Raw genomic sequence first — 17,784 nt, forward strand, 5'->3', positions numbered from 1 at the left:
TATCTGGGTAGCCGTAAAAACGGCATTTGTGTGCAGGCAAGCGGGCAGTGGAACCGCCTTGTTGACTGCAAAATACACTGGAACAATCACATTTCTTGGAACTGAACGAGCGATGAGTTTTGGTGAAAGTCCGGCCGCAGCGGGACTTGGACACCGTCATTTCCCTAGGCGTGCTAGGATGACTTCGGGGCCTCTGGCTTTACCGCAATCCTGGGCCGCGGCCCACGCGGGGCGGGGCGGCGGCCAGATGAGCTGCGAAGTGGCGGCGGTGGGCGGAGGCTGAGGCTGTGAGCTCTGAGCAGACGGTTTCGCACGGCCTGCTGCAGAACTGTAGCGCTTCGGCAGGAAGTGCTTCATAGCCTGTGACGCTTTCTGTACCTCGGCGAAGTTCCGAAGAGGCCAGCAGGAGAAAGCGGAGCGTCGAGGAACACGGCGCGCTCAGACTCAGACATCTCAGAGAGCGTTAGCCATAGGTGTCTCTCAGTCACAGTGAGAGAGGCCATGCTCCGTCCTATGGCCTGTGCAGCAGACTTAGTAGCGCGGAGAGCGCCGTAGCACTTCTCAAGTCTGGCACGCAAATTGCATCTGGTCCTTTCTCGTCCAGCTTTCGGAGGAGATCGGCCTGGAAAATTTGCAGTGTGGCCATAGTATGCAGCGCTGACGCAGCCTGCCAAGCGGCGGAGAAAGCGCGACCGAGCAGGGTTGACGTCATGCGGCAAGCTTTTGAAGGCAGAGCCAGCTTAGCGCGCCGTCCAGCGGAGGGCGGGCAAAGGTGGGCTGCTATCGCTTCTTCGACCGGCGGCAGCGAATGGTAACCTTTGTTTTTAGCATCGTCAACAGCGGAGAATGCTAGCGAAACAGAAGAGCGCATTCTAGCTGAGAAGGGGGCGTTCCAAGACTTAGCGACTTCTTCGTGTAACTCAGGAAGAAAGGGCGCTGGTCTGGACGCAGGCAAAGCGCGCTCCCCGGGAAGAAAATATCCATCCAGCCGGTTGTGAGCAGGCTGTTCAGGCGTAGACCACTCGAGGCCAAGGCTCGCCGCGGCCTGTGCGAGTATGCGGATCAGCTCTGACTCGATGCTAGCTCTTTTGCCTGACGATGCGCGGACAGAGGGCGCGAGATCCACAGTGCTCGCCCAATCCTCACTGCTCGATGCCAGGAGAAAGCAGGAATCATCCTCCCCCAATGCGGCTTTTTCATCAGCGTCATCGACGGAAGCGGCGGCAGACGGTGGCCGCTGTCCGTCAGGAAGAGACACTGACGAAGCCGGTGAAGCTGGCGGGCGAACCGGCGAGCTTTGACGGGTGGGAGAAGGTTCCGGGACCCGCTGAGCACGGCGCTTTTTACGGCGTGGCACTACAGCGGGCGGAGGTGCAGTCTCAGTGAAATATGCCAGGCGAGTCCTCAGAGTCGCCATAGGCAGTAGCTCACAGTGATGGCAGCCGCCGTCAGCGAGCGCGAGAGCTGCATGATCCTCACCCAGGCAGGAAACGCAGACAAGTTGGCGGTCCCCGTCGCTGAGTGTGGCTCTGCACGAGCCGGAGGAAGGCATCTTTAAAAAGACGCAAGCTCTTTTAGACAGTGTGTGTCGCGGCGGCGAACACACACACAAAAGAGAGTGTAAAGGATATAGGCGCCGGATAGCGCAGCAGGAAGGCGATTGAAGGCGGCGCGGCCAGCGACTTCAGTGACGACTCGTCCCGCTGCAAGTGCTTCCTCAGACGGCGCGGCTTCTCTCCGGATCCAGCGATGCATGTGCTTCGCTGAAGAGATGAAAAATCAGATATCAGCTGCCTGCGAGCTGTATTTATAGGCCTAAGCCACGCCCGTTTCGGCGGGACGTGACGCAGTGGGCGCGAAGCACCCTCATTGGGTTTGACGTCACGCTAGGCCTCGCTCGATAGGTCCCAGCGGCTGAGGTCCAACCTCCAAAAAGCCTTTTACACATTTCCCAGTCCCCTCTTTATTTCAGGCGACTGGAAATGTAAATATTGCAGTAAACAAGTCTGTTCTGAAACATGCACACCTGCAAACAAAGGCCGTTTTTACGGCGACTCAAATAAAGCACGAAAAGATAACTTTTTTGTCTGTTCCCCCTCAGGCTCGTGCTGGAGGTGTAATAAATGTAGGTTGTGTGCCTACTATAAAGTACGCTACTCTGCACATAAGCACTGTCCCCACAGTATCAGATTTCCCTCCGGCTCACCGTTGGAAGTGTGATAAATGTAGGCTGTGTGCCCACTATGAAGTACGCACCCCGGCACATAAACACTGTTCCCACAGTATCAGTTTTCCCTCCGGCTCGTGCTGGAGGTGTAATGTATGCGGGCCAAGGCCTGGGAGGCCAACCCCGGGATATCAGAATGGGTGTTGAACATAATAAAACGAGGCTACTCGCTACAGTTTGCTTGCAGACCTCCACGCTTTCTAGCCGTGGTCGAGACAACAGTGAGAAGCGACGTGGCTCAAGTCCTTCGCACCGAAGTGTCGAAAATGTCCGCAAAATGGACTGTAAAGCCAGTCCCTTTATCACAAAACAAGGCTTTTACAGTCGCTACTTCCTCGTTCCAAAGAAGGATGGCGGCCTCAGGCCCATCCTAGATCTCAGACACCTGAACAAAGCGCTTATGATGCACCCGTTCAGGATGCTGACAACCAAACAAATCCTCGCGCAGATTCGCCCAGGGGATTGGTCTTTCTCAGTGGATCTGAAAGATGCTTATTTTCACATTCAGATAACGCCCCATCACAGGCCATTCTTGAAATTCGCTTTCAAGGGGCAGGCTTATCAGTACACGGTCCTATCGTTCGGCCTATCTCTAGCACCCCGTACATTTACGAAGTGCATGGGTGCAGCTCTCACCCCCCTGAGACAACAGGGAGTGCAAGTGTAAAACTTCCTCGACGATTGGCTGATTATAGCCCAATCGGAGGCGCAGTTAATAACTCACAGATCCTGGCTCCTCAGCCATCTAGAATGCCTCGGTCTCAGCATCAATACTGTCTCCCAGTCAGAGTATTTCCTTCCTAGGAACAGTCATAAACTCTATACAAATGAGAGTGCGGCTTACGTCAGTGTCAGGCATTCTGAACCAAGGTGCGAATATGCTATCAAGAGACAATGTTCTCCCAGGGCAGGGGTGGGGAACCTTTTTTGACCAAAGAGCCATTTTTTCATTTTTGGTTGATGCATTTTTCCACGCCTTTACGCTCCAAAATGGTCAGTGTTCTCCGGCTGGTGTTCAGCATGGAGCCTGGACCCCTACCCATGCAAAGTGTCAATGGTGCTCTCCTTTTGGACGCGGGTTGTTGCAGTTGCCGCAGCACAGCCAATGACCGCGCTAGCCGCTCTGCTATGTGTCTGCTGTGCAGCTGCACTGCGTTTAAAAAATTTGGCTTCAAGATCCTTGAGAAAAGGAGGTTGCCCATAGCGTAAGCTACTTACACAATACTCGTTCCCTCTTCTCAGGGAACCGAGGTTACGTTAGTAACCGAGTCGTTTCATATCAGCCAAGATAACACATAAATATCTTACTTAATCTATGAAGGTTAGATAGTTTAATATGGTTTCCGCCAGTAGAGGCGCTCGAGCAACCAAAGCAATGACACACATACGAGTCTAGGAAAAGAAGAGAAGTGAGCGAGGGAAGGGAACACAAACAACATCATTGACTGCTCTTAATCTGCTGTTTTTCAGATTGTGAGTACATTCATTTTATCATTTATTAGGAGAAATCTAAATACAAACGACTGTTCATTAAGTGAATCACTCAAATTAATAGACTGATGTTGTTCATTACGCTCGTGAAACGTGAACTCGCTACTGACTGGTTTTTCACATTACATTTTGTGAAGATTATGGTTTGTGTTTTCATTTTATTTGGTGAGAAAATGAAACGTTAAACATATTTTTAATGCATGCAAATCATATCTAAATTACGCAGGGTTCTAATGACAAATAAGTTCCCCTCTGTTAAACCACAACACCCCACCGTCCCCCATTAGATTAACCAGCTATTATGTAAAACTAATCATGCTATTGGAATATTAAAATTCTATGCATATGATAATTAACGAACTATAAATAACAGGGATTGACCAATCAGAACTCAATATTGTAATGGTTCAAGCGCATCACTTGATGCTCTTTTAAAAGAAGAGGACAGACGATATGATATTTCTTTGATAAGTGTTTAAGGACATTCCCCTTACATAACATTAAAACCAATAACGAACCGCTAAAGTGTGTTGATTCAGTAAGGGGTCTTTGTCTTGCTTTGAGTTTTTGAAAGTGAATGCATTCACAAAGGTGATAATGCACACATATGGTTGTAAATTTAAGTAAAAGGTAACCATAGGGCCTAGGCCTGTATTTTAAATACTTTCAAAATAAAGATGTTATAATAAAATCATATATATATATATATAATAAAATCATATATACTGTGTATATATATATATATATATATATATATATATATATATATATATATATATATATATATATATATATATATATATATATATATTATGATAAAAAATATGTGTAGGTTATTTAAAATAGCATAAATACAATATATAAAATAATGGTAAAACTTTACAATAAGGTTTCATTTGTTAACATTAATTGATGTATTACCTAACCTGAACTAACCATGAGAAATACATTTATTACTGAAGGACTATTTATCAATCTTTGTTAAGGTTAGTTAATAAAAAATACAACTGTTTGTTGTTTGTTCATGTTAGTGTAGTTTGTTAGTGTTAGTGTAGCATGTTTGATGTGTGTTTTTGACTGGGGTTCTGTTCAGTTGAAGGCCATAAATGCTGTGTTATAAGTTTTTATGTGTTTTAGGTGGTTTGTATTATTGTATAGCTGATGATTTGATAAGATATTGTGTCTGTAAATAGTTGTTTCTACTAAAAAAGTATGATTTTTTACATTACAAATCTTTAAATGGCGTTTTCTCAAAATATTTTTTTTGTCATTCTCCGGTACAAACATCTTAGCCTATGTAGCACCTGTGTACACCACACTCTCCAGTTATACACTTAGCAGTATTCTGAAGATATTTTCAGAGGGATTTGTTAATAAATCATTCCTGACCTGATTTATGTGACATTTTAATAAAAAAAAAAATGGCAAAAATAATTGTTTTAAGGCTATAGACAGTATATTTTGTTTTCCTAGGTAATAAAAGCATATATCCTGAAATCCCGCTGATTTTTATTTTATTTTATTTTTTTATCTTGTGTGTAAACAAAATGAAAAAAGAATTTTGCACCTGGCTTTATCATAATGTTCAGATCTATCTACCGAAAATATAGGCCTATGCACAATCGTGCATGTTTAATGAGATAATGCCTAATTTGCATAATTAAAGATAAAAATTTCAAAACCTTGTAATACATTTTTTATATATAGGAATAGGATACTTGTGTAAGTAATCAACTGAGGAAATTTTATGGTAATATCTGTTATTTTAAAATGTTACCCTATTCACCTGTAGTGTCTCGCCTTAAGTTAGTGGTGTGTTGTGTATAGCTGAATGCCTTATAGGCTAGCCTACATTGTTTAGTTTAAATTAGTCGCTATTTTTTTGGCACAAAAGCTTAATTTCCACCAGGCTGATTGCATTGTATATGGTTGATTTAACAGAAATTAAGGAGTGTGTTGTTATTTATTTGAACCCGTGCTCTGCTGATAGTTTTCATTATTTGAATTTCTTGTACTTTTAGCCTACTTTATTTTCGGGTGAACTTTCTTTGCACTGCTGACTAGCCTGAATAAAACAGACAGGTTATTGTCTATGCTGGTTTGTCCAGCCTTTCTTGAGCTCTGTTGGTTGAACATGATGATTAGACAGTGTTTTGTTATTGCCTTAGCCGAATATTGCAAAATAAAGGTGCAACTGTTTTTGCAGTTTGTCTATTCTTTGTTCTACTCTCTAAGGTTTAATTATTATTTAAGTCATTTTTTTCTAGGAAAAACTATAGGCCCACTCACTTTTTCACTGGCCCGCCCAAAATACAATTTCTGCCTACTCCACTGGTCAGGAATGGATGAATGAAAATATATGAGACTGTCTGTCACATCGAGGTAGTAAGATTGTATATCTTGGATATGCCATTAAATGTCCAAAAGGTAATTGCAAACTCCTTTGCAGATATTTGAAGTTTGAATCTTTATCGCAATTCAAATATATTTGGGGATAAATAGTGTTTACATGATCTCAAACAAGGTAAACCATCTTACATTGGTTGTCTTGTAATGTAACGAATCTATGAAGATTATATCCTCCTGGGACCCAAGAATAGACTTTTGTCCACTGTAGTGGACATTATATTTTAGTGAATTTCTCTGACATCATACATGTCACATGACACAACCTGGGTGTCCTGTAAAGAGCACATTCAGGGCTTTTCAGAGATACCAAATGTTTGGAGGTTTCACCATGAAAACAACTTCTCCTTGGTCTTTAAAAATGTCTGACATTAATTTAGTGATCAAATGTAGCATTCTTATGGAAATATGATAATATATTGTAATTATAATTTAAATTGGACTACTTTTCAAATTGTATTTCATAAAACAACATCTCAGGAAAATGTTATGGGGTTTCAAATAAAAAAAATACTTTCTGTTACAGAACAGGGCATTGATTTCAAACGTGTCCACTGTAAAGGACATCAGGACTTAAATCATGTTTATCAGGCATTTTAGGAGACACAACAAGTGAATATGGAAATAAATTATACATCAATATTCCTATGAAATATTAGATATTATTATTAAAATGTTGCCAATTATTACTCCAATTATTACACTTCTTTTTTCATTAAATGTTGCTCCAAGAACACTTTAATGTGCAAATTAGATACAGTGTATAGATACATTGCATTGAATGGGAATATTAATTTACGGCCATTTTACCCACATATTGCATAAAGTAAAATGGTGTATCAATTCATTCCGTTATTTCTTTCATAACATAGTTGAGAATAATCTTTATATAAATTTTGGTTGAAAAAATCCTGAAACCCCAAAATGTATTGGTATTGTTTTTGCCTATACATATAATTTCTTGTCATTTTATTTTTTAAACAACTTAGTCCTGGCGTCCACTACAGAGGACATAGCATAACGTATGAATAAAATATTATTTTGCAAAAATGTTTTTTTACCATTTGTTTATTGTGCTCTAAACAGTGTGATGACATGGAAAAAAACTAAATTCAAAAAACTTTTTTTTTCTGGGTCTCAGGAGGATATAGTTTTAAATGGTTTCCACCAGTAGAGGCGCTCGAGCAACCGAAGCAATGACACACATCCGAGTCTAGGAGAAGAAGAGAAGTGAGCGAGGGAAGGGGACATAAACAGGAAAAGTGGAACACAGCCGTTCATTCTGCTCAAAATCTGCTAATTTTCAGACTGTGAGTACAATCATTTTATCCTTTAATAGGACTAAACGAGTCTGTTAATTTAGTGAATCACTAAATGAACCGACTGATGTTGTTCATACGCTCTTGAAACGTAAACTCGTTACTGACTGTTTTTCACATTATAATTTGTGAAGATTATGAGTTGTGTTTTCATTTTATGTACTGAAAATTAAACCTGGTAAACAGTTTTTAATGTAGGGGTGGGGATATAGGGAACTATCGCGGGGTAAAACACATGCTAGCAAATAAACTTTGTGTATCTAGTTGCCATATCAACACTGTCACTGTTTAGAGAAGAAAATGCGCCAAAATGTAAAAATCTTTGTAACACAGGCTATCACTGAACATTTATTTAACCATAGTTAATTTTTCATCTCTGTCTTTTGTGTTTATTTAAAATTCGGCAAATCTGATATTATTTTAATCTCCAATCTGTTATTTAACAAATTAGTTCTTTAATGCTGATCTCGCCGGGTTTAAAGTCTCAGTTGTGCGGCTGGGAAATGTTATAGAGTAAGTGTACCCATTAAGAAACCATGAGAACAAAGCCGAATAAAGACTTGAGAGCCAATGTTCAGATTTTATTATTTATTATTATGTTTTGAATTATGCTGCATATCTTAAAAAAAACAAAAAAAAACAACCTTTCTAAACAATGAGAGTTTAAATGCTGGGAAATATTCCCATCTTCCCACAGGACAAGAAGCAAGCAGGAGGAATTACTCCAGGAGAAACTACGGACATACTATTGTAAAGATGGAGATTAAGGAAGAACCCTGCAGAATAAAAGATGAAGATACAGAGGAACAAACAGGTTGGTGTTTTCCTTCATTCTCTTTAATGACTGATGAGGAACATTAAGATGAAAAATCACATTTCCTCCTGAGACCCAGGCATAGACTTTATCCTCTGTCGAGGACATTATATTTTAGCGAATTTCTCTGAGATCATTCATGTCACAGTCCTGTAAAGAGCATATTCGGGGCTTTTCCGAGATACGAAATGTTTGGAGGTTTTACCATTACAACTTCAACTCCTTGTTTTTAAAAAATGGCTGATATTGACTGAATGATCAAATTTAGCACTCTTATGGAAATATGATAATATTTTGTGTGTCTGAGTTCCCTTACGAGAACGGTTCTCTCGTACTGCGCTGCAAACGCTATTGGAAACTCCTTTCTCGAGAATTATTGAAGCCTTTATTTTAAAACGCATTGCAGCTGCACAGCAAGACAGCTCGAGTGCTAGCGAGCTGATTGGCTGTGGTGCAGCAACTGCACGAACCTATGGCGAGTCGCCAGAGGCGAGCGGTCCAATCGGAGCGCCTGGCACCTTGCCAGCCTTGAGCGCGCCAAAATAGGCATGGCTGAAGAGTATAAATTCAGAGAAAACTCGCCATATGACAGTTTTAATCTCCTTCAGCTCGAGCTCTGTTTCTCACCTCGTTTCACTGACCTCTCCGGATAAGAAGCCTTCTCGCCGTCGAGCAGCCCTTCAGCGGAACAGCTTCAGCGCCCAAGCTGATCGTTTCCCTGTGGCATCCGACGAGATATCCTTTACAAGCTTTCTATCTAAAAGAGCAGAGCACGTTGTTTCAAATGCCGCTCCCCGTCTGGGAATCCTGCGGGATTCCCCTTCATGTGTCAGACCGACACACCCAGTGTGCTGTCTGCCTCGGTCCTGAGCACGCAGAGGCAGCACTCACTAAAGGCGGCTGCCTTTCATGCAACAGCATGCCCGTCTCTGCGCTTTGATCCAGGCGCGCTCTCGTTACTTCAGAGAGCGGGCCCGCCCATCTTCCGTCGTTGGCGCCCATCGAGCCCCGTAGGAAGAAGCGGCGCGAGCAGAGGATCCACGAGCGTGGTGATTTGAGCGCCTGCACACCGGGTCCCTCCCCGTGTGCCTCGCCTACACCTTCTAACACATCTCCTGTGTTATTCGCAAAGAGCGACCAACGCCCCTCTCTTGAAGTGGCTGCACTCGTCACTTTCGGCGAATCTGCAGAGGACCTGGATGACGCAGTTTCTGTGGCGGCGTCACTGTGAGGATTGATCGGGCTCCGTGGACCCCGTCCTTCCTTCTCAGACTGAAAGAATCGACACCAGAGCGAGTATTGACACCGAGCATCTCCGCGTTGTCACTCGCGCTGTCGACCAACTGGGACACGACCGGCTTTCACCAGAAGGGACCGCTAGAAGCCGCCTTGATGAATGGTTACTGCCGGGGCGCCAACAGGCTCCTCGCCAGCGTGCCGCTCCATTTTTCCCCGAGGTCCACAACGAGCTCACTAAATCCTGGCGCGCGCTCTTTTCAGTGCGAACGTGCTCTTATGCTTCTACCACGCTGTCATATGTTGACGGCGCTGAAGAGAAGGGCTATGTGAAGCTCCCGCCACTTGAGGAAGCGGTCGCCGCTCATTTGTGCCCTCCCACTGCAGGCAGTTGGAGAACAAAAGCGACGCACCTGTCTAAGCCGTGCAGAACTACTTCCACTATGGCCAGTCGCGCCTATGCCGCCGCTGGTCAAGCCGCCTCTGCAGTACACACCATGGTGATCCTCCAGGTGTTCCAAGTCAAACTCCTCCACGCTATGGACGAGTCGGGACCCGATCCAGATGCCTTCAAGGACCTTTGCAGCGCTACTGACCTTGCACTGCGGGCCAGAAAGACCACTGCCAGGCTATCGGCCGCAACATGGCCAGCCTTGTTGTTCTTTAGCACCACTTATGGCTGAATTTAACTGAGATCAGAGACACGGACAGGACCGCCTTCCTCGACTCACCGGTCTCCACGACCCTTCCGTCAGCAGCTTTGTAGAGTGCTTCACCGAGGCTCAGAAAGCTTCCAGTGCAATGAAGCACTTCCTACCGAAGCGCTCCAGTTTGGCTTCACAGCACCCCAAGAATACGCCGCAGCCAGAGAAACCAGCGCCGCCGGTTTACCAGCCCCGCCCAGCGGTTGAGACCTGCCCACGCTACCTTTACCAGCTACCCAAGCGCCAAGGTCCTCGTCCAAAGCTCACACTGGACCACGAGCCTAAGAAGCCGTCCTAGCCGGGGGAAAGAGGGGTTCATGTCCCGCTGCGGCCGGACCACCCCCGAAGATCGCTCGAGTGTCTCTCACAGCCCCCTCTTACGTTCGGGCGGTTGGAGTAGTGTTAAATGCAGAACATGGGCCCATCATTTGTCAGGCACCCCTGCACCCATTTGCTGTTTTGACAGCGACCCACACAAAGCACAAATCGAGCAAATTTCCTGACACAAACCTCTGTCAGGTCGAGCCCCCGAGTCTGGGCGCTTCGCCTTCAGATATGATCCAGCCACCGGCTTAATGGGCTCTGGCTTGGCAGGCCATTCCCGAAATGTCAGATTGGGTGATGAATATCATAATGAACGGTTACTCGCTTCAATTCGCCCGCAGACCTCTGCGCTTTCGTGCTATAACTTACACTTCGTTAGGGAGCACTATGGCTCATGTCCTCAGCTCCGAAGTTTCGAATCTGCTTGCAAAAGGGGCTATTGAGAGAGTTCCCGCATCACAAAGCGAGTCGGGCTTCTACAGCCGTTACTTTCTCGTGCCCTAATGGTACGGCCATTCAGGATGCTTACGACCAGACACATCCTGGCGTAGATCTGGCCAGGAGACTGGTTCTTCTCAGTAGATCTAAAAGATGCTTACTTTGACATTCAAGTGAACCCCCATCACAGGCCATTCCTGAGATTCGCCTTTGAGGGGCAGACATATCAATATACAGTCCTACCATTTGGACTCGCTCTAGCGCCTCATACATTCACGAAGTGCATGGATGTGGCTCTCTCCCCCCTGAGAGAGCAGGCAATGCGTATTCTGAACTACCTCGACGACTGGCTCATACTGACTCAGTCAGAGGCGGAGTCCCATTCTCAAAGAGCCTGGCTCCTTGGCCATCTCGAAAGCCTCGGGCTCAGGGTAAACTTTGCCAAGAGTGTGCTGTCCCCCAGCCAACGGATCACGTTCCTGGGAACAGTTCTCGACTCCGTTCACATGAGAGCATGGCCCACGCCGGGCCGGGCTCTGTCAATTCAGCGGCTCGCCACGTCATTCAAAGTGGGCTCCCGTGTACACCTCAGAATGTTTCAAAGGGTTTAGGGCAGGGGTCACCAAACTTTTTTTCTCTGGGGGCCACATTATCGTTCCTGACTGTGATGGGGGGGCCGGGGACGGGTCAGCTATATAACATAGAATTGTATGACCCAGACCAAAATGACCACCAGCAGGCCTCATTGTGTAGTAGAGATTACCATTTTGCTGTCCTGAACACTGACAGTTATCTGACAGTTCTCTGCGCGTGCGTTGTCTGTCACTGCTTGATCTCGAGCATGTCAGGTGACGAAAATTCGGAAAATTCGAGTTTCAAGTAGTGGGGGGCAGATGGGCTGGGGGGCCAGTCAAAGGGGGGTGGCGGGCCTGAGTCGGCCCGCGGGCCTTAGTTTGGTGACCCATGGTTTAGGGCCTTATGGCTTCAGCATCGTCAGTACTCCAGCTAGGCCTACTGCATATGCGCCCACTTCAGCTGTGGCTAATGCCTCAAATTCCAGCCCATGCGTGGCGTCCAAGCCTCGAAAATATAAGGATAAACCAGCTCTGTACCAGAGCTCTGGCCCCCTGGAAGGATACCAGCTGGTGTCAGCAGGGTGTGAACATGGGTCTGGTTTCAGAGAGCAGGGTTATCTCAACAGACGATTCCAACCTCGGTTGGGGAGCCCTGTACGAGGGCAGGCCTGCCTCCGGCCTCTGGTCGAGCTCGGAGAAACACCTACACATCAACTGCCTCGAAATGAGAGCAGTTTTTCTAGCCCTGAAATTCTTCCTCCCATATTTACATTTACATTTATTCATTTAGCTGACGCTTTTATCCAAAGCGACTTACAATTGCTATATATGTCAGAGGTTGCACGCCTCTGGAGCAACTAGGGGTTAAGTGTCTTGCTCAGGGACACATTGGTGTCTCACAGTGGATTCGAACCCGGGTCTCTCACACCAAAGGCATGTGTCTTATCCATTGCGCAGTAGGTGTCCTGAATACCATATTGGAGGCTAGAGCTCTGTCCACTAGGCGCCTCTACCACCACAAATGGTCAGTGTTCTCCAGCTGGTGTCTAGCTTGGGACCTCGACCCGCATTGTTGTGAAGTACCAATGGTGCTTACATTTCTCCAAGAACTGTTGGACGCGCGGCGCTCCCCCTCCACGCTCAAAGTGTATGTGGCAGCTATTGCAGCTTTTCACTTGCCGGTCGCTGGCTCTTCCTTGGGTAAAAGTGACCTCATCGTTCGCTTCCTTAAAGGGGGCAGGAGACTTAACTCGCCTCGACCACCTTCGGTGCCGGCCTGGGACCTTTCCCTGGTTGTATGAGCTCTTAAGGGACCTCCCTTCGAGCCACTTCAGTCGGCTGATCTAAGATCCCTCTCTCTTAAAACCGCTCTGCTGTTAGCACTAGCGTCAGTTAAAAGAGTTGGGGACTTGTAAGCACTCTCCACGAGCGCTTCCTATCTTGAGTTTGGGCCCAATGACTCCAAAGTCGTCCTTAAACCAAGACACGGATATGTACCAAAGGTGCTCTCAACTCCGTTCAGAGCCCAGGTTTTTTCCCCTATCAGCTCTTCCCATATCGGGAGAAGATAGCGATGCTCTCACGCTCTGCCCTGTCAGAGCCCTGAGAATATATCTGGAGCGTTCTGCCTCTTTCAGACAGTCTGAACAGCTCTTTATCTGTTTCGGGGGCTGCACCAAAGGGCTACCGGTCACAAAACTAACAATGCCAAGATGGATAGTGGATGCCATCTCCCTAGCCTACACCTCTCTGGGTCTCTCGTGCCCCATAGGTGTTAGAGCTCACTCCACAAGAGGCATGGCTTCATCTTGGGCTTGGTCCAATGGAGTCCCGATCGAAGACATTTGTGCGGTGGCCGGCTGGTCCACTCTGTCCACATTTGCAAGATTCTATAATCTAGAGGTTCCTGCCTTGCAGGCACGAGTTCTCTCTATTTAAGTCTCTGGCTAGTCTAACCCAGACCTATGTATGAACCAGGTCCCCTCCCGCGGTGGCCTTCATACCCTTTTATGTGGTGAATATCATTCTAAGGGCCTGACATTCTGGTCAATTATGATTTAGAATACTCTGTTATTAGTCTCGGGTCTCCCCGGACACCTTCAGAGTAGTCACTGGCGAATAGCACAGCGTTTTAAAATGGGTTCCCATAGCGTTTGCAACACAGTACGAGAGAACCGTTCTCGTGAGGTAACATACTTTGTTACTTGCGTAACCTCAGTTCCCTATTAGGGAACGAGTACTGCGTACTGTGCTTCGCTTCAGTCATATGGCGAGTTTTCTCTGAATTTATATTCTTCAGCCACGCCTATTTTCATGCCTATTTTGCCGCGCTCGAGGCTGGCAAGGTGCCAGGCGCTCCGATTGGACCGCTCGCCTCTACTGACTCGCCATAGGTTCGTGCAGTTGCTGCAGCACAGCCAATCAGCTCGCTAGCACTCGAGCTATGATGATCTAGCTGTGCAGCTGCAACGCATTTTAAAATAAAAGCTTCAATAATTCCTGAGAAAGGAGTTTCCCATAGTGTTTGCAACGCAGTACTCTTTCCCTTATCTCTAAGGGAAGTAACCAAGTACGTTTATTTATACCTGAGTAATTTTCCAATTGTTTGTCATAAATAAACATCTCAACGTTATGGGGTTTCCAATCAGAATATGAACGAAATATTCTGAATATATTCAGAATATTATGAAACAGGGCAATGATTTCATACATGTCCTCTGTAGAGACAGCAGGACTTACAGAATGTTTATCAGGCATTTTGGGGAGACACAAGTGAAAAGGGAAAGAAATTTTAAATCAGTATTCCTATGAAATATGAGATATTCTTATGAAACTGTTTTTAAGTTATTACTCTCTTTTTTAATTTTTTATTACATGTTGCCACAAGAACATTCAAGTTGTATAGAATGGGACTACACATTTAGGGCAATTCTACACATTGCATAAAGTAAAATAAACTGACAAACTAAATTCACAAAGGAATCTCTTATATTTTTGGTTCTCGGGAGTATATAACAATACATCTAGAACTAGATACTAGTAGACTCAGTAGTAAACTAGATTTGTGCTACATTAAAACTTAAATTTTGATTTCTTCGTTTCTTATTTTCCTTCTTTGATTGAATTTGGGAAATTTATTATTTAATATGTTGATTTTAGACCCGATGGAAGTGAATACAGACACCTGGCATAATTTCACTAATGAAGATGGAGAACTGACATATAAAAATGAAGACAAACATCTGTTTGAAAAACCTCATCATTTCAAAAATGAAGATGGAATCGCAGTTGTTTCACAGACTGAAGAAAATTTCACACAAAAACAAGCTGAAAAATCTGGAGAAACAGCATTTTTCACTTGTTCTGAGTGTGGACTGTTTTACGTGCACAAATCAGACCTTAATAAACACATGAAATCTCACACTGGAGAAAATCTGTTCACCTGCTCTCAGTGTGGAAAGTGTTTCAGTCGCAAAGGGGACGTTAATATGCACATGAGGATTCACACTGGAGAAAAACTGTTCAAATGCTCTCAGTGTGGAAAGAGTTTCACACGTAAATCAACCCTTAACAGACACACGAGAGAACACACTGGAGAAAAAACATTCACCTGCTCTCAGTGTGGAAAGTGTTTCTGTCGCAAAGGGGATGTTAAAGTGCACATGAGGATTCACACTGGAGAAAAACTGTTCAAATGCTCTCAGTGTGGAAAGAGTTTCACACGTAAATCAACCCTTAACAGACACACGAGAGAACACACTGGAGAAAAAACATTCACCTGCTCTCAGTGTGGAAAGAGTTTCACTCATAAAGGAGGCCTTAATGTGCACATGAGAATTCACACAGGAGAGAGGCCTTATACATGCTCTCAGTGTGGAAATAGTTTCACATCCCAAAGCGTTCTCACCACTCATCTGCACCGTCACTCTGGAGTGAGATCATTCAGCTGTGAACAGTGTGATAAAACATTTGTTTGGGCATCAAGCTTAAAAGCACACCTTAAAACTCATGCTGGTGTGAAGCCTCACTTTTGTTCTTTTTGTGTAAAGGGTTTTTCACGACTGCAGAATTTAAAACGGCATGAGAGTGTTCATACTGATGTGAGACCTCGTGTGCTCTGACTGTGGGAAGACCTTCACTACATCCAACAATTTAAAAACACACCAGAGAGTTAATACTGGAGAGAAGCCGCACCAGTGCTCTTCATGTGGGAAGAGTTTCACCCAATTATCTACTCTACAGAAACATGAGAAAAAACGTTGTCCGACATTTTCTAATTAGCAATTGTTCATGTTTATATCTATCACTTACAAGTAAATAATTTGACATTTAGATTAATCAAAAGCTGGATAATTTGCTAAAATTTGTTGTTAAGTTTGATTGTTTGACAAGGGGAACCTTTGGGGAAGGTCAAAGTAATAACTTATATTTCAAATAACTTGTTTTAGATGTATAGACATGATGCGTTAAGATATTAAAGACTTTTTTGCATTACAGCTTTAATAACAGCTTTAAGAGCTTAGCAGCTCTTTTGCCACTCAGTCCTGGGCATACCTTCTATATAAGCCCTGTGTTTTCACTCACTCTTTGCAAAGTCTTGGTAGTGTCACACTGCATTTCTGAGAGCTCTCCCTCTGGTTATCCGTGTTTTGGTTTTCATTTTCTGCCTGGTTTCTCGGATTTCCTCGTTTGACTGTTTTTCTGCTCTGTTGTCTCTTTGTATTGTCTGTCCTGTATTTTTTACCTGTTGCCTGTTTTATGGATTATGATTCCGAATTTGCAGTCGTACCAGTTTTAGAGTATTTTGTGACAAAAAGATCTAGATGTGAATAAATCACTGGGTCCAGACCGTATTGCTTCCCCTTTATGTTTAATCTCTCCTTCAACCCAAAAATGAAAATTCTTCTCGTATTCCTTAAGGCAGGGAACGACAACTGGCGGCCCGCGGGCCAAAACTGGCCCGCCAGCAATATTTTCTGGCCCGCCGGATTATTTTGGAAGTCCTAAATGCTGCACAAAACTCTTCCACTACTTGAGAAAAGCCGTAGTCGCGCGGCGATTTCACCGCCGCATACTGTGTGAAACACCCATAGGGAATCATGCGGCGCGGGATTACATTTTAAAGTATAACTGTGCGTTCACACCGGACGCGAATAGCGCGTCAAATTCGCGCCTGCCGCGTCTAGTTATACGCTTGACCACTTTGTGTCCATTCGCGCGTCAAAAGACGGTAGCGGTCAGAACTCTGGTGTACTTTGGACGGAGCGGGCGGTCTGACTGACAATAGCCCACTCCCGACATCTTTTGACAGCGTATCCGCACTTAATTCTGACCACCTGTACACCTATCTCTGAGGAGCTGTTTGGTACTGAAACCATTGTCAGTCAACAACATTCTTTTTTTGCAAGGATGTTTGAAATAGTTCGGCAGAAAATAGCCTACTTCATTTGTCAGTAGGGCAATATGATTTTCGTTTATGTTGCTTAGAAATTTGAGTGATAGGCTTTGTCCTATTTAATTTATGTTAGGCTATTTATATTTCATAATTTTTTTCTGTGGCATTTTTTTTCTCTGCTGACAGTACAATGTTAAAATAGCCTAATATTTATATTGACACAAACACAATTTTTGTATAGCATTTATTATAGGCTACTAATCTCATTCTTGCCGTTAGAGACATTTGAATGTGAGATTATGGAAACGAGATCTAAATTTTGCGGAACTGTCAGGTCGGGAAATAAAGCGGGTGAACACCGAGTGTATTTTAAGCGGTTGCTGAATAGAACCTTGTGGGAGCGGGACAGAAAAAAAAATTGTGATAATTGATTAAATATGATTAAATACATTTATTGATTAAATACAAAACTAATAGTAGTCATTAAGATTAATATGGTTTGGAATTGGCAAATTGTGCCTGGGAATAAAAAATTATCAGAAAATCAACGTGCCTAATAATTCTGCAATCACATTATATAAACGCTACATTCAGATTCACCGATCGGAATGAATTCAGTTAGATTGAAACAAAAGGTGTGCATGTAAACAATGAATGGCGACTGCAGAAAGCAAAAGCCGAATCCCGGACATTTTGGACGATCTCGACGGCCGAACATGTCCGGGAAAAAGAGGATGGTAACCCCTACTACTCATCTGAAGTTTATCTGGTTTCAAACTGAAGCGAAACACTGTCTGAAGGTTTCCTGAAAAGCTCTTAAACCTATTGTTGTGTATCCTGTCCCAATAAAGTTAT

General features: G+C 44.4%; 2 protein-coding genes across 7 annotated transcripts in view; one reads left to right on the plus strand and one right to left on the minus strand.

The window, feature by feature from the left end:
• LOC309478174 (uncharacterized protein) overlaps positions 1-17,784 on the minus strand; it is a 253,102-nt gene that overhangs the window by 34,257 nt on the left and 201,061 nt on the right. The window lies entirely within an intron of this gene.
• LOC309478138 (uncharacterized protein) overlaps positions 1-17,784 on the plus strand; it is a 47,860-nt gene that overhangs the window by 19,868 nt on the left and 10,208 nt on the right. The window contains exons 1-3 of one of the 6 annotated variants that reach the window (XM_082141689.1): positions 7,329-7,434; positions 8,141-8,257; positions 14,694-16,384. The exons of 1 other annotated variant lie outside the window; for it this stretch is intronic. In XM_082141689.1, the coding sequence (XP_081997815.1) occupies positions 8,200-8,257; positions 14,694-15,655 (1,020 nt within the window). In that variant the 5' untranslated portion in view covers positions 7,329-7,434; positions 8,141-8,199 and the 3' untranslated portion in view covers positions 15,656-16,384. Of the gene's footprint in view, positions 1-1,907; positions 3,701-7,328; positions 7,435-8,140; positions 8,258-14,307; positions 16,385-17,784 lie in introns of those variants that run through there. 4 more of the 6 variants (XM_082141688.1, XM_082141684.1, XM_082141691.1 and 1 more) reach the window with 4 other exon arrangements.

The sequence above is a fragment of the Leuciscus leuciscus genome (assembly GCF_965113295.1).
Source record: "Leuciscus leuciscus genome assembly, chromosome: 16".
In the NCBI taxonomy this organism is placed as follows: Eukaryota; Metazoa; Chordata; class Actinopteri; order Cypriniformes; family Leuciscidae; genus Leuciscus; species Leuciscus leuciscus.